The following is a 13,878-nucleotide window of genomic DNA, read 5'->3' on the forward strand; positions in this document are numbered from 1 at the left end:
AGTTGTCTGTTTGTCTCCCTCTGTGTGTGTAAGTGTGTGTGTGTGTGTGTGCGGGTGTGCTGCTTTATTTTTATTTTGTTGTCTTCATTTCCGTCACGTAATAAAATAACAAGGTAAATATTCACACTTTATGCAAAGGCAGTCAAAGAATAAAAAAAGAACGAGCAGAATACAAGCTAAGCGCTTCATAAATAAGAAAATAAGGAGAAAAAATATAGAAGAAAATCAAACATTTTCCCTTTAGCGTTTGTGGGTCGCAATATTCGGCGCCCAAAGCGTCCGGTCCGATAACTTCATTAAAGACGCACTCTTATCATTAATCTTTCAGTGAGCAAAGCCACGTGTTCCGACTTTTGTAATCCCCCGGCTCGTCCCAAATTCGTTGCTGATTGTGTGAGTGCTCTTGTGTGTGTGTGTGTGTGTGTGTGTGTGTGTGTGTGGACACAAAACCTATAACAATTAGTTGAATTGACTATAAGAGAGACATGGACATGGTGCTTGGCATTATCTAACGCAGTAAATGGCAAATTATGTCATTAGTTTTATACAGACATTCGCATGTCGGAATTTGTTCAGTGAGGTGTGCAAAAATTTGTGATTAATTGAGTCCTTCAGCTGAAAATATGAACATTAGAATTCAAAGGCATTCAGATAGTGAGAAAAACATGCGGTACAAATTTGAATTAAACAAGATACGATTTTAGAAGGCGCAAAACATTTTATTCAGAAATTATAAAATCTTAAGTAGCCAATCGAAATGAACGAAAATACCAAGCAATGTCTAATCTTTATAGGCATTAAAAATCAATTAAACCACATGGGAAGGCAATGAAAAGTTCTTATATTGAACTAAAGCTATGATGCAGAAGTTTAATGTTAAATAATTCAAATAAGAAAATTAAAAATTGCAAGAGATAAACGTTTTTAAATTCACATAAGTATTTGCGTCAAATAGAATATTATGATTGTTCGATTGCAGAGCTGAGAAGGAGAAATGAACTCTCGTTTCTTGATATAGTAAAATATCAAGTAATGTTTTATTTCTATAAGCATTAAAAATCAAATGAAAAATCATGATTGTTCGATGACAAAGCTGAGAAGACTCGCTTGTTGCTTTTCCACTCATAGAGACTCAACTGGTGCTGCTCTTTCCCACCTTTCGGACTGTAAATTGTTCAAATTATTTTCCAAAAGTTGATAGCTGTAAGAAATTCAATCGCTACTAAATTGCTACAAAGTCAAATAGAGAGTTCGAAAACCATCAATAGTGGTCGCTTTGCATGTTCGCGTCTTATTAAATGTATGTAAACAACCGGATAAGTAATATGCAGTTTAGAAATCGCATAATGGTCTCCATTGCCACCTGCTGTGTTGGCGCGTCTAATGAGCGCGAGAAATTCAGCCTATAAGCGCAGAGGGCGGCCAATGGTCATTAATGAAAGCCATATCCGCACACACACACACACACATTCGCTCACCAATACATAGACAAACCTATGCAAGCATTGGTGGCTGCGTCAACATAATTGATGAGTTTTGCTCTAAGCAAGTAAGCAGCAATACGACTATAATGGAGACTCAGGCGTCCAAGCCTACAAGCCTTCATTCACGGGGTGGGGCAACGAAATGGTGGCGGTGTTTCTTCAAATGTGTATGTGGCAGCGAAGGCGTGCGCGCTCTTGGCCACACCAAATTGGCTTATTTTGCCGACAGTTTAAGCCCCTTGGGAGTTTATTGAAATTTAGTCGAAATAGCAAAACACTTAAGGTAGCACATACTCGTTTAGAATGTGAAGTCAACAACCAAGCGTTTGATAAATGATGATCTGCCACCCCAGGAGCTACACTGAGAAAATTATAAAAATGCGGCTTGAAAAATAAATTTTCTTCAAATTTAGCAAGCTGTTTTTATTGTAAGATTTGATCATTTCAAGTCAGATCAATTCATTTGTTTAATTACTAAAAGTTATTTAAACAGCTGAAAACAATTTTCATTTCTTAATTATTGAAAAAGAAGGGGTTAATGGAAACCATATGCAAACGTTATGGAAAACGAAGCAATATGAGTAGATCTAGGGTTGCTTGGTAGGCATTAGTCGGATGAACAGCAAATGAAGGTTTATATTTATTTGTTTGTTTTAATTGTAAGCACAAACATCACTTGATTGATGGCTCGGATAGCGCGGATATATGTCTGTAGATTGGTATTTACAAATTTCAATTATCTGCTGTAGATATTTGGAAAGTTGACGAAGTAGATTCGATTTTCATTCATAAAATATTAAAAAAGAAGGAGTTAATAGAACGATATGCAAACATTATGGAAAACGAAGCAATATGAGTAGATCTAGGGTTGCTTGGTAGGCATTAGTCGAGTTGTGGGGATCAACAACAAATGACGTTATATATTTATTTGTTTGTTTTAATTGTTAGCACAAACATCATTTGATTGATGGCTCGGATAGCGCGGATATATGTCAGTAGATTGGTATTTACAAATTGCTATTTTCTACTGCAGACAATTGGAAAGTTAACGAAGTAGATTCGTTTTTTGGCAGACTTTTGCTTGCAGGTCAAGCATTCTGTCCGCTTGTCCACAAATCCCAATGAATTCATTTGAAATTTCAAAAAACCCTGTACCCTAACATGATTTATTATACGTATAACAAAAGCAATAACAACTTTAGACAACTTTAGACTGCCTTTATTAGAAAATAAACGTAAGCAATATAACAGCAGCTAGTACTTGGCTTCACCACAAAATGCAATAACAAATTAAGCCCAATGTGACAGTTTGGAATGTTGACATCCTTGTCGGCCCACATGCCGGCATAGGATCATCGACACGCGGCAAACGGTTCGACACAGTGCAGGGATGGATAATGCCACGTTTCATGCAATCCGCGGAGAGGGAACGCAACTGACGTGCCGCCGACAGGCCGCACAACATAGCCGCCCGTGTATAGTAGCAGTCCAGGACATCATTGAAGATCTGACACACTTTGGTGGCGTTTCGCTTCTCATACCAGTCCGCTGGGGCCTCGCACTCGATCATGTCGGTGCGCAGCTCACGGATGCAGTTGTGGGAGTCGCTGAGCTCCGCACAACGCTTCCGAGTGCTGCTATCGCCGCCATCACACACCTCTGCCTTGAAGTAGTCCAGACCATCGGTTAGCTTGCCGTAGATGTTGTCCTCGGCCAGGCGACAATTCGCCGTGTTCGCTCTTATGTGCGACAGCACATCGCTAATTTCGCTGCAGGAGTCGATCAGCGAGGGCTGCGCCAACAACAGCATGATTCGCTCCGGACTGATGATGTAGAGGCGGGCGAGCTGCAGCAGCACCGGATTGTCATCGCACAAGCGCACCGTAGAGCTGCCGTTCTTCGGCTTGTAGCCCGGCGGACAAGTGCTGCCCTTGCCGGGCGTTTGAGAAGGTGATCCATAGCCACCAGCTCCACCACTGCCCTCAGCACTGCCTCCTTTGTGCCGTTGAGAGTGAGGCTCAAGGCCATAGCGATGGAAGTACCAGGGAAACCAAATGCCCTCCGCCAGCTGCAGACACGCACACAAGACTATGAGCAGGAATGGGAACAGCACTGCCATTGCTTATCCAAAAATATATGTGACACCTTTTTGTGTGGTTTAGTATATTTTATATATATTTTTTATAAAGTGACAATTGCTTTAATTTGCTTTTCCTTTTTACAAAATTCGAAATTCGAGTAAATGTTGTTTTTAATGTAATTGTTTGTATTGCTTTCCACTGGGGTCTCGTGGTTAATTGAAAACGCACAACATATAAAAAGGAATCATAATTAATTATGTCACATATATGTACTATTTTTAACAAGTTGTTAATGGGTTAACAAATAGAAGAAACACATTAAAGAACATTTTTAGCAAAAAACTATTCGACCCGCCCTTTTTAAAAGAGTTTTTAGTTTGTTACACAGACCAAAAACGTCAATGCCGATATCCATTAATGGTTACTTTTAAAAAATGTATGAGTTTTTAATACGTCTACAAAAATTACTTTTCCAGTAACAAAAGGCTCAAATAAGGAGGAAGGCCGACTGAGATATTTTAAAACAAAAAGGTTAATAAATTAAAATATGCTTTTATAGTACTTGTCGTAACACTATAAACTCATAGCTAAATGATCTTCATCTGAACTTTTAATAACCTCTCCCGCTTTTATGGTTTTCTTATTTTCTTAATCCTAATAGGGATTTAGAATTATAAATAAAACGCTTTTGTAGCACTTCAAATATTATTTATTTATCAAAGCTAATCAAGCTTGCCCTGGCTGCCTACAAAAAAAAATTAATAAAAACAAACAACAATTTAGAATTAAAATACCTTGGTAAATCCCCAAGCCATGAACAATTTTCGTTTGGGCAAACATCGATATATGGCAAGGAAAATAACATCGGACATCAGTTCGATCATGTTTTTTTACAACCCTAACGACTTTGTTTAATTATTGTTTTACGGGCACACTTATCCATTTTTTCGTGTCGCTCTTAAAAATTGAGCATTTTTTACAAGATAAGTGGAAATGAATTGAAAACACAATGCAACGGGAGCGGAGTCGGGCTAAAAAAAGGTGCAGATGAGGCAACTATGAAGATCTTAAAACACTTGGAGGAGCACAAAAGGTGAAGCTACAAATAGTTATTATCAAGACGTTTAATTTGTTTACTTAAAAAAAAAAGTGGAAAAGAAAGTCAATGCATTTGGCAGATGAGCATTGGGTTTGTGGCGGATGAAGTAATGTTCTAAATGTAATCCAAAGTACATCTTTTGATGGGCTTTTACTGAATATTTAAACAGTTTATCGAAACAGTAATCATATTTATTTTAGCTCTTGATTTTTGGTAATAAACTTAATATGTAATTTGCTTCGCCCTTCTTTATCAACACTACTTGGTTCCTGGCTTCTTGCCATCGGCGGTTGCTTTCTTTTCCGCTTCACGCTTGGCCGCCGCCTCTTGACGCTGCTGACGAATGAGGGCTAAGCGCTCCAGATCCGCTTTAGCTTCCGCCGTCTTGCCCTCTGCATGTAGCTTCTCGTAGCGTAGTCGGGCCTTTTGTTTCTCAATCTGTTCGCGCTCGCGACGTGAGAGTTCCGGCCTGTTGGAGGGAGACGGTCCATTGTCATCAATTGGCCCATCGGAGACTTTTTGTGTGGCCTTCCTTGTGACACGATTCGGATTCTCGATCTTGATGAGTGCGGCTACGCCCTTTTTGGCGCCGCGAGCAACTGTATCGTCTTCTAATTCCTCCTTAGAGTCTTCGTCGGATGAGTTGTCGGTGGCATTGTCCGACTTTTCTTGCAGCTCCTCGGGCGAAGTAAACTGACGGCTCCGACCTTTGTGGTTAACATACTTTCCACGTGGCATATCGGCTGCCTGGAATGTATTTTTGTTAAATTTTATCCTTGACTTACCCAAATATATATTCACACAAATATATATTTCAGAAAATATGTCAGTATTTACAAAAATATATATTTACACAAATTTATATTTTTGTATGTTCTACTTTTTAACTGTTTGTGTTGACAGTTGAAGAAAAGCAAACTAAGGTATTATGAATATAATTATGGGCCAAAGCTATAGTTGCCTATCGAAGAAAGAATATACTATAAATCCGACCTCCTCAGCTAAATTTAATTTTGTTCCCCGAAGAAAACTCAACCTTATTTGTTTGTTAAAAATCTTAATTAATTAAAAGCTTTTCTAGTAACACTTTTGCACGGATCGGTTATGAGCCATCTATATCGAACGAAAAGGTTATTTTTGATTTGTAAGAAAGTGTCCTGTGTATGGTTGCATCGAACCCAGTTCGACATTCCTATAATAGTTAGGATATGGCAGATATTGTACCCATATCTTTAACTCAACCTAAGCTAGGTACGCCTTCCAGTAAGATTTTATCTGGATTTTAGCGCGCCCCGATATTGCTGGTATAACGCGATCTGTGAAAGCCTCATTGTCGTGATTATCGTTTCTTGGCGATTGTTTTTTTTTTCTTTCGTAAACTCAATTGATAACTGAACCATTCATTTTGTTTGTCACATCATTTTTGTGATGATACCTTTGCTATTCTAATATTTGATAACCATTTTCTATTATTAGATTATCGGACATTTTTGTCACATTTTCGAAGTGAACTTTATTTGTTGTTTGTGCAAAAAACAGCTCATTTAAAAATTCGAAAAAATACCCGCCTTTTTCTATTAACTAAAATGATTTACACAAATGCTTTTATGAAAAAAAAGGGCAACCAAAAAAGAAGGGTTGGCAAAAGTTTTTGTAACTGCTGCTAAAATTTAATAGCATAATTAAACACAAGTATAATGGAAGGCAATGACTACCACACACAGACTCAGACACACCTACGCTTACACCTACACGCACACACAATGTCACCAGAAGCGGTGCCAACGACGACGTAAAATGGGCGCCAGTATTGTTGTTGTTGTTGTTGTTGTCTACTCCATTAAAATGGAGTTCCATGGGTCGCTGGGTTGGCTTGGGCTGCTTGGTTGTCTGAGTGGCGCCAACGAGACGTTCAAAACAAAAAGCAGATTGTTCACAAACAAAACACGCGCACATTTCAATGCTTTTTACCTGTAAATACGCCAGACGGCAGCAACAACAATTACAAGAACAATGATAACAGCAACAACAACAACAAATAGAGCAGCTGTCGTGCTGCAGATAAAGTATCTTTTTGTTGTTTTCGTTTCTTTTTTTTCGCTACAAAAAAATAAGAGCTTGCAAAACAGTCTGTACAATAAGTAGCTTTGTGAGAACCCGAATCCGATCCCCTACACCCACACTCACGTCCAGAGTTTTATTTTTCACCGTCTTCAATTGATAATGAACAGACGACGGGTGACCCAGCGACTAAACCAAAACGGACCCCATTATTATAGACGAATATCACTCTGTCATGGCAACGCGAGTGGGTTTTGCTAATGGCCTGGCTTTTCTTGATGTCATGCTACACTCGTATGCGTAGTTTGCATTTTTTTAAGTACTATTGTTTTTCATATCACATAACATATACATACATCATGCTATTTCCGTTGCTTTATTAATTTTTCATTATTGCATTGCAGTTTAAAAACAAATTAAATTTATATTAACGCCAATTTAATTATTAACCGTGTGTAAAATTGAAAATAACGCACGAACGCGCTGTGTATTAATCAGACAACAATGCGTATACGTAATAGCTCATAATAATTCACATGTAATCAACCTTGTTTTCCCAGCTTATGGCAACCGAAGTGTTTGAAAAAGGTGTGGGTAATGCACATGAATGAACAAACATGACAGTGCAAAATATTTTACAATACCTTACATTTACATTTATACACACACATAGTAATCAGCTTTAATGAAAACCCTCGCTTCATTTTTTGATATTAATGTTATTAATATGGAAAATAAATTCAACCACAAGGCATACTTTATTTTGATTCATTTAATTTATTTAGTCGGTAGATGTTTTGGCTAACGACAGATATATTTTTTTCAGGTAAATAAAAGTTTAAAAACGGTACATAAAAGAACTCTCGGTTTGACATTTTGACAGGAGATTAAAGTAGCTGCTTTTTAACTTAGAATCGTGTGTTTGGAAGAGCCTTCATTCATGCTTTGACTTTTTTTGACAGTAAAAAATTGTTTGCCGTTTACAAATTACATTCTTTTAAATGTATTAGAAAGTCTGGACGTTATCAATATATTTGTATTAAACAATTCTCATTATAAGCAGTTATTTCACCCACAACTATTAGATTAAATAGTCAAGGTCCTTATATGTATTCCGCATTTTTATTTCGAAGTTTATTTCCGTTTATAAAGAGATTCGTCTTTTTTGATAAATCTGAGTAATACATTGACCCATTCTCATACTTTATTAAGTCACTTAATCTTGCTCTCACCTCAGCCCATAATTTGATCATCACTCACCAGAGGCCCACACAAATGTCGCATGCCTTGAGCGGGAATGCCGCAGCACGTACCAACTAAAAGGGATGGCAAGGATGCCAAAGTGAGCATATTTAATAAGTTGACAAAACATATTTCACACGCACAAATGCGTCAGGCAATGGTTTGGGGTTCCATTTTGTTTGGCAATGCTTTTGCCTACATATGTCAAGCATCATTATTAACAGATTTTGGTTGTGACACGCACCGAGCACCCAGCAACCAGCCTGGCGAACCAACCCAACAGCAACAACAACTACAAGACCAACCATCCTGGCAGTCAGGCGGCCCCACAGGCAGTCATCGAAGCGTGGCCACTGGAAAGTAACCCACAAGCTCTGCCTTCGATACTGAGGGCATAAACAAACGGAAAACACAGCGTGTGAAAATGTTATTGACGTCTATTTCAATATTTATAAACGCAAAAGTATTATGTGAAATAAAATACAAATCCAAAGCTGCCTGAAAAAGGTGCCAACCAGGCAGGGAGGGGGAGGGCTGTACGTGCAATAGCGCGACACAGGATTTTGGTTTCATTAAATATGCTGAATGCATAAAACAACGCGGGGTGCATTTTTCAAACAAAGAGCAGCAGTTTTCGGCTTAATATCGAAGCACAGCAGCTGACTAAATACTAGTGTTTGACTTTAAAACCTTAAACAGACCGATAAACGCAAATCAATAGAGCCACATGGAATGCAGCATCCAGGCATTCAGTCAAAGTCCATCAACATAAATTTTTCTATGATTTCATATCAGTACAAGGAAAATAAAAACAAGACGAAATTCTGGCACGGTATAACGTTGAATAAACATTCGGAAAACGAATAAACAAATAAGATAATCAGCAGCTTTTGTTTGTACCTTAGTCCTACAATAGTTTCATCATTATACTTTTCTCGCCCAATGCGAGCTATTTTTCTGTTGAATTTTTAAAATTTATTTGAACCCTGAAACACTCTAGCAAAAGAATGAGTCCTGCTTGTGGGTTAACTTTTCTACATCTTCTCTTCATATAAAAGTCTCAAAGCTGATCTACTCACCTAAAGAATTCAAATTATTAATAGATTGAAGGACCTATCATAAAAATAGTTTTATTTATGTGCTCCTGATTTTTTTTATAAGACAATCGCATTTAGTTTTCAAGCAGCTGTCTGCGTGCAATTTTTTCTTTCGTGTACGCAGATGTAGGCTAAAAAAGATTTACTTCTTATGTATTTTATTGAAGTTGAGTCAGTAGTGGCATAGCTTCCCGGATTGGCTCCCACAGAGTCACTAAATCTCCACCTTTTAGCTTTTTATTATATTTTAGCTTTTACTATTTAAGTATTTTATTTTAATTCAATAATCATACTTTTTCCCTATTTTTCATTGCTATTTCTTATAATTTTTATTTTTAATTCTTTAGTTTAAGCTTTCTATAGTATTGATGTTTTTTTTACATCGACAGCTTTGTTTGTCGATTTAATAAATTAATAAAAAAATAAATAAAAAAAAATTCAAATATATAAAGCTTGTTGCGAAAATGTTGCATTTACATAAAACCATTTCTTGAATGATATATCTTGAATATTTCGAAATCGAAAACAGCAACCAGCTTTGATTAGAAAATCAAATTCAATTCTGAAGAAATACCTTTAGAAATGTTATTAAGCATGTGAAGCATTAAATGAATGTTTTATCCATTTCACTATTAAAGACTATCCTTGACATATAAGCTGCTCACACAACAGACTGGTTGCTTTTTTTTGGCGACATGTGCTGTGTCGGCCATTAATTGGGTTTTCCGGCATGTTAAATACTTCTTAATGCGACTTACAATATTTTTCAATTCATTAAATCCATTAAATATGTTGTATTTAATACTTTTGTAGTGCGAAATAAAGAATCTTTAAACAGCCGTAGATGCTCCCATTTATCTTGGTGGATGAAGCTATTATACTTTTGGCTTGGCTATAATACATCGTCACGTTACTGAGTGTGCGTGTTGTTTTGAGTGATTTTCTTATTGCAATTTTCCGCAACTAAAGCATACGGATCTCATGAAATATGCATCATTTAACATTTGCTACTCTGCTGCCATCGAGTGGCAACAGCTAGACTGTGTCCAGGACCAGGAAAAGGGCTTACTGCGCAACATAAGTGCCTCGGCATAGAAACTCAAACTAATGCGCTATGCTTGACTGGGCATCTAATAAGCGTGTGAGGTGCGTCTTAACAATTGAAATGAGACGCACATACTACGGTTATATAGCTGAAGTGGCAGGGCAGCCTTTCTGTATTACTCACAAGTGTCGTGGTCAACATTGTCGAACCAAACCAAATGCAACGCATTGCTAGCGAATAGAACCCATATCAATGGTAAAAGCATTGAACCGTTTTATTCCGGACCAGACGGTCTTGGTTGCAAAGTGCCAGAAACACGCACCTCAGCATTTTAATGTTAAATGGTAAACAGTGGTAAGAAGTTTATTATGGTGCTATTGGCAGCAATAAATATAAGCAGTTTTAAACAATATCACTGCAAATTAATCTTGTTTGAACCAACTTAGTATAAAGCGATATTTGTTTTTTTTTTAAGAGAAACTTTAAGGCTCATTAAAGGAGATTCCATTTAATATGTAATATTAAATAAAATGTGTCATTATATCTTTAGAGAAAATTTTATACAACATTTATATTATCTGATTCTGTACAAAGTCACTAAAAGTAGCATTGATTTGTTTATAATAATTGTTCCTTAATAATAAAATGTCATAAAATATAAATGAAAATGAAATCTTTGAGAAAATTTTATACAACATTTATATTACCTCATTCTGTATAAATTTTCGATATGGCAAAGCTTCCCAATTTTACACAAACACATTAAAAGTAGCATTGATTTGTTTCTAATAATTGTTCGAGTTGTTTTATCCTTCTTGATATCCTTGATACTAAAATGTAAATGAAAACGAATGTAGCTAGCATCCTTCACATCAACATCAAAGTTTCAGCTCCTAGTCAATATATTTTTTCACAAATCGTTTGCATGTATCGTTTGCAAGGAAACAGGAAGAAGAGATTTTTTAAAATTGGATAACGAAACATATTTTTTGAACCACTGTGCAGGCTAACCTTTTTTGAAATTTAAATAAAGCTACTATACTATAAAAGGCACGTCTCAGACGGACCAGCCAATGGCCAGAGCCAAATCATTGGCATACAAGTATTTATGTGCGTAGACCGATTTGGTCGAGTTCAATGCATTGATTATATGTCGATTACGCATACGCAGCGTGTTGCGACGCGACTGTATAAAAAAAACCACTTAATGTAGTAGCGACTGCCGCAAACTATCTTCGTTCTGCTTTGAATTAAAGCCTTGCCCTTAAAATTTTGCATTATTCAATAATTTATTGATTGCCCTCAATAGCCAACAACAACAACTTTAATCGAATGCCGAGCTTTGCCAACTCAGACAACCTTCAGAGTTCGTTCAGAGCTGTGGTTCGTTGCATGTCGCTGTCATGGGGAACTTATTTAATTTATAATCAAATCAAAAGGCGGCCAGGCAATTCAATAAAAGTCAAGGCAAGTGCGGGGCGCACAAACTTGTAGCATTTTGCTTATTGGACATTCAAAGTGCCTCAAGCATGAATTATGGGTGGCGAACGCAACGAGCAAAATTTGTTTGTTAGCTGATGTTCATTGTTTGTTGTTGCTGTAGCTGTTAAAAGTTTGAGAAATGAAAGTAAATAAGCGTGAAGATTCGCTTAGTGACTTTGACTCTAAGTACAGGAATTGCTAAATGATAAGTAAATTGAACTTTTGTTCAGTTTGTTCATCTATTATTTGTTTGCAACACTTTTGCAAAAGAGCGAAACTTGGTTTCATTTTCGGACTTCAGCTAAGGGAGAGCTGGCTTTGTGGCTAAGTATTCCTCAAGTGGGAGTTTGAAAAGGAATATATTAGTAGCTCAGTAGGAGGCTACTAATTTAATGGACTATTTAAAACAAGAAAGGAATGCTAAAGTCGAGCAGGCTCAACTCTTAAATACCCTGTACCACCCCACAAAAAAGTAATTTAATTAATTAATTAATTTAATTTAATTAATTAATTAATTTAATTTAATTAATTAACTAAATTAATTTAATGAATTAACTAAATATTAACTAATTAAATATAAAATATTCCATGCATGCATACATACATTTACATTTACACCAGTATCGTGCCTTATGCGTGTTTGTGTACTTGTACATATGTATGTATGTGTGCATTGGGCCTGGTTATATGGCTATAACTTTCTTTTTGATCATTCTATCATAATGAAACTTGGTATACGGATATATAATTACTAACCTAATGTGACTACCAAATTTAAGTTCAAAATTCCAAGAATTACGGGAGTTATAGAAAATTGGTAATAGGGGGGGAGTGGGGGGTTGGATCAGAAAAAATGAACAAACTCGTCCTTTCTCGGTCGCAGGAGAATCTGTGTACCAAGTTTGGTTATTCTAGCTCTTACACTTTCGGAGATCCTTGCGTTCATACAGACAGACAGACGGACAGACAGACGGACAGACAGACGGACAGACGGTCAGACGGACAGACGGACAGACGGACATGGCTATATCGACTCGGCTTGTCATGCTGATCAAGAATATATATACTTTGTGGGGTCTACCAAGCCTCCTTCTGTGTGTTCCATGTGCACTCGCACAAAACTAATATACCCTTGTACCCTTTGGGTACAGGGTATAAAAAACAGATGCCAACTATAATAATTTGGAAATTATTTTATTTGGGCATTTTTCGTAATGGCGTGTACTTGTTTTTATACCCTGTACCCAAAGGGTACAAGGGTATATTAGTTTTGTGCGAGTGCACATGGAACACACAGAAGGAGGCTTGGTAGACCCCACAAAGTATATATATTCTTGATCAGCATGACAAGCCGAGTCGATATAGCCATGTCCGTCTGTCCGTCTGTCCGTCTGTCTGTCCGTCTGTCCGTCTGTCTGTCTGTCTGTATGAACGCAAGGATCTCCGAAAGTATAAGAGCTAGAATAACCAAACTTGGTATACAGATTCTCCTGAGACCGAGAAAGGACGAGTTTGTTAATTTTTTCTGATCCGCCCCCCCACTCCCCCCCTATTACTGATTTTCTATAACTCCCGTAATTTTTGAGCTAAAATTTGGTAGTCACATTAGGTTAGTAATTATATATCCGTATACCAAGTTTCATTATGATAAAATGATCGGAAAGAAAGTTATAGCCATATAACCAGGCCCAATGCACACATACATACATATGTACAAGTACACAAACACGCATAAGGCACGATTCTGATGTAAATGTAAATGTATGTATGCATGCATGGAATATTTTATATTTAATTAGTTAATATTTAGTTAATTAATTAAATTAATTTAGTTAATTAATTTAATTTAATTAATTAATTAATTAAATTACTTTTTTGTGGGGTGGTACAGGGTATTTAAGAGTTGAGCCTGCTCGACTTTAGCATTCCTTTCTTGTTTACTTTTAAGTGCATTGCTTACAAATAAAAATTACGTTATAGTGTTGAAGATATAATTAAAAAACTTTAATAAATAACAATAAGTATTATCCATACAGCTGTACACTAATTCACAGATCACTGATCAATAATTCAAGCTTGACATAATAAATGTTCGTTTGTCTTAAGGCCCAGTGTCCCATTGAATCACAATGATTAAATTGACTAAAAACTGTCATTAAATTGGCGTAAAGGAAGTAAGTTTCTAACGTGATCCTAATACCGCCAGTGTTGATAAATATTTCAGAGAAACCTTTCAATTTGGACAATTTTTCTTTTCTCTAATATGTGTCCATAATAACTAACCTAG

General features: G+C 36.6%; 1 protein-coding gene and 1 pseudogene across 1 annotated transcript; both read right to left on the reverse strand.

The window, feature by feature from the left end:
* Positions 1 to 2,742: 2,742 nt before the first annotated feature.
* LOC115626018 lies at positions 2,743 to 4,449 on the reverse strand. The gene is made up of 4 exons (XM_030521266.1): positions 4,360 to 4,449; positions 3,751 to 3,763; positions 3,454 to 3,584; positions 2,743 to 3,414 (listed from the first exon to the last, which is right to left on the reverse strand). Exons 1-4 carry the CDS (start codon positions 4,447 to 4,449, stop codon positions 2,752 to 2,754), a joined length of 897 nt encoding a protein of 298 aa, XP_030377126.1. The 3' UTR covers positions 2,743 to 2,751.
* Positions 4,450 to 4,833: 384 nt separating this feature from the next.
* LOC115626114 lies at positions 4,834 to 5,483 on the reverse strand (annotated as a pseudogene).
* Positions 5,484 to 13,878: the final 8,395 nt, after the last annotated feature.

This window comes from Scaptodrosophila lebanonensis, unplaced genomic scaffold (genome assembly GCF_003285725.1).
Source record: "Scaptodrosophila lebanonensis strain 11010-0011.00,11010-0021.00 unplaced genomic scaffold, SlebRS2 tig00000080-arrow-pilon, whole genome shotgun sequence".
NCBI lineage: Eukaryota > Metazoa > Arthropoda > Insecta > Diptera > Drosophilidae > Scaptodrosophila > Scaptodrosophila lebanonensis.

Bases quoted from the DNA above. Each gene is read 5' to 3' on its own strand.
- LOC115626018 (XM_030521266.1), bottom strand. From the start codon at position 4,449: ATGATCGAACTGATGTCCGATGTTATTTTCCTTGCCATATATCGATGT. The intron at 3,415-3,453 runs GCTGGTGGCTAT...ACGCCCGGCAAG, and splicing joins GTGCTGAGGGCAGTGGTGGA to GGCAGCACTTGTCCGCCGGG.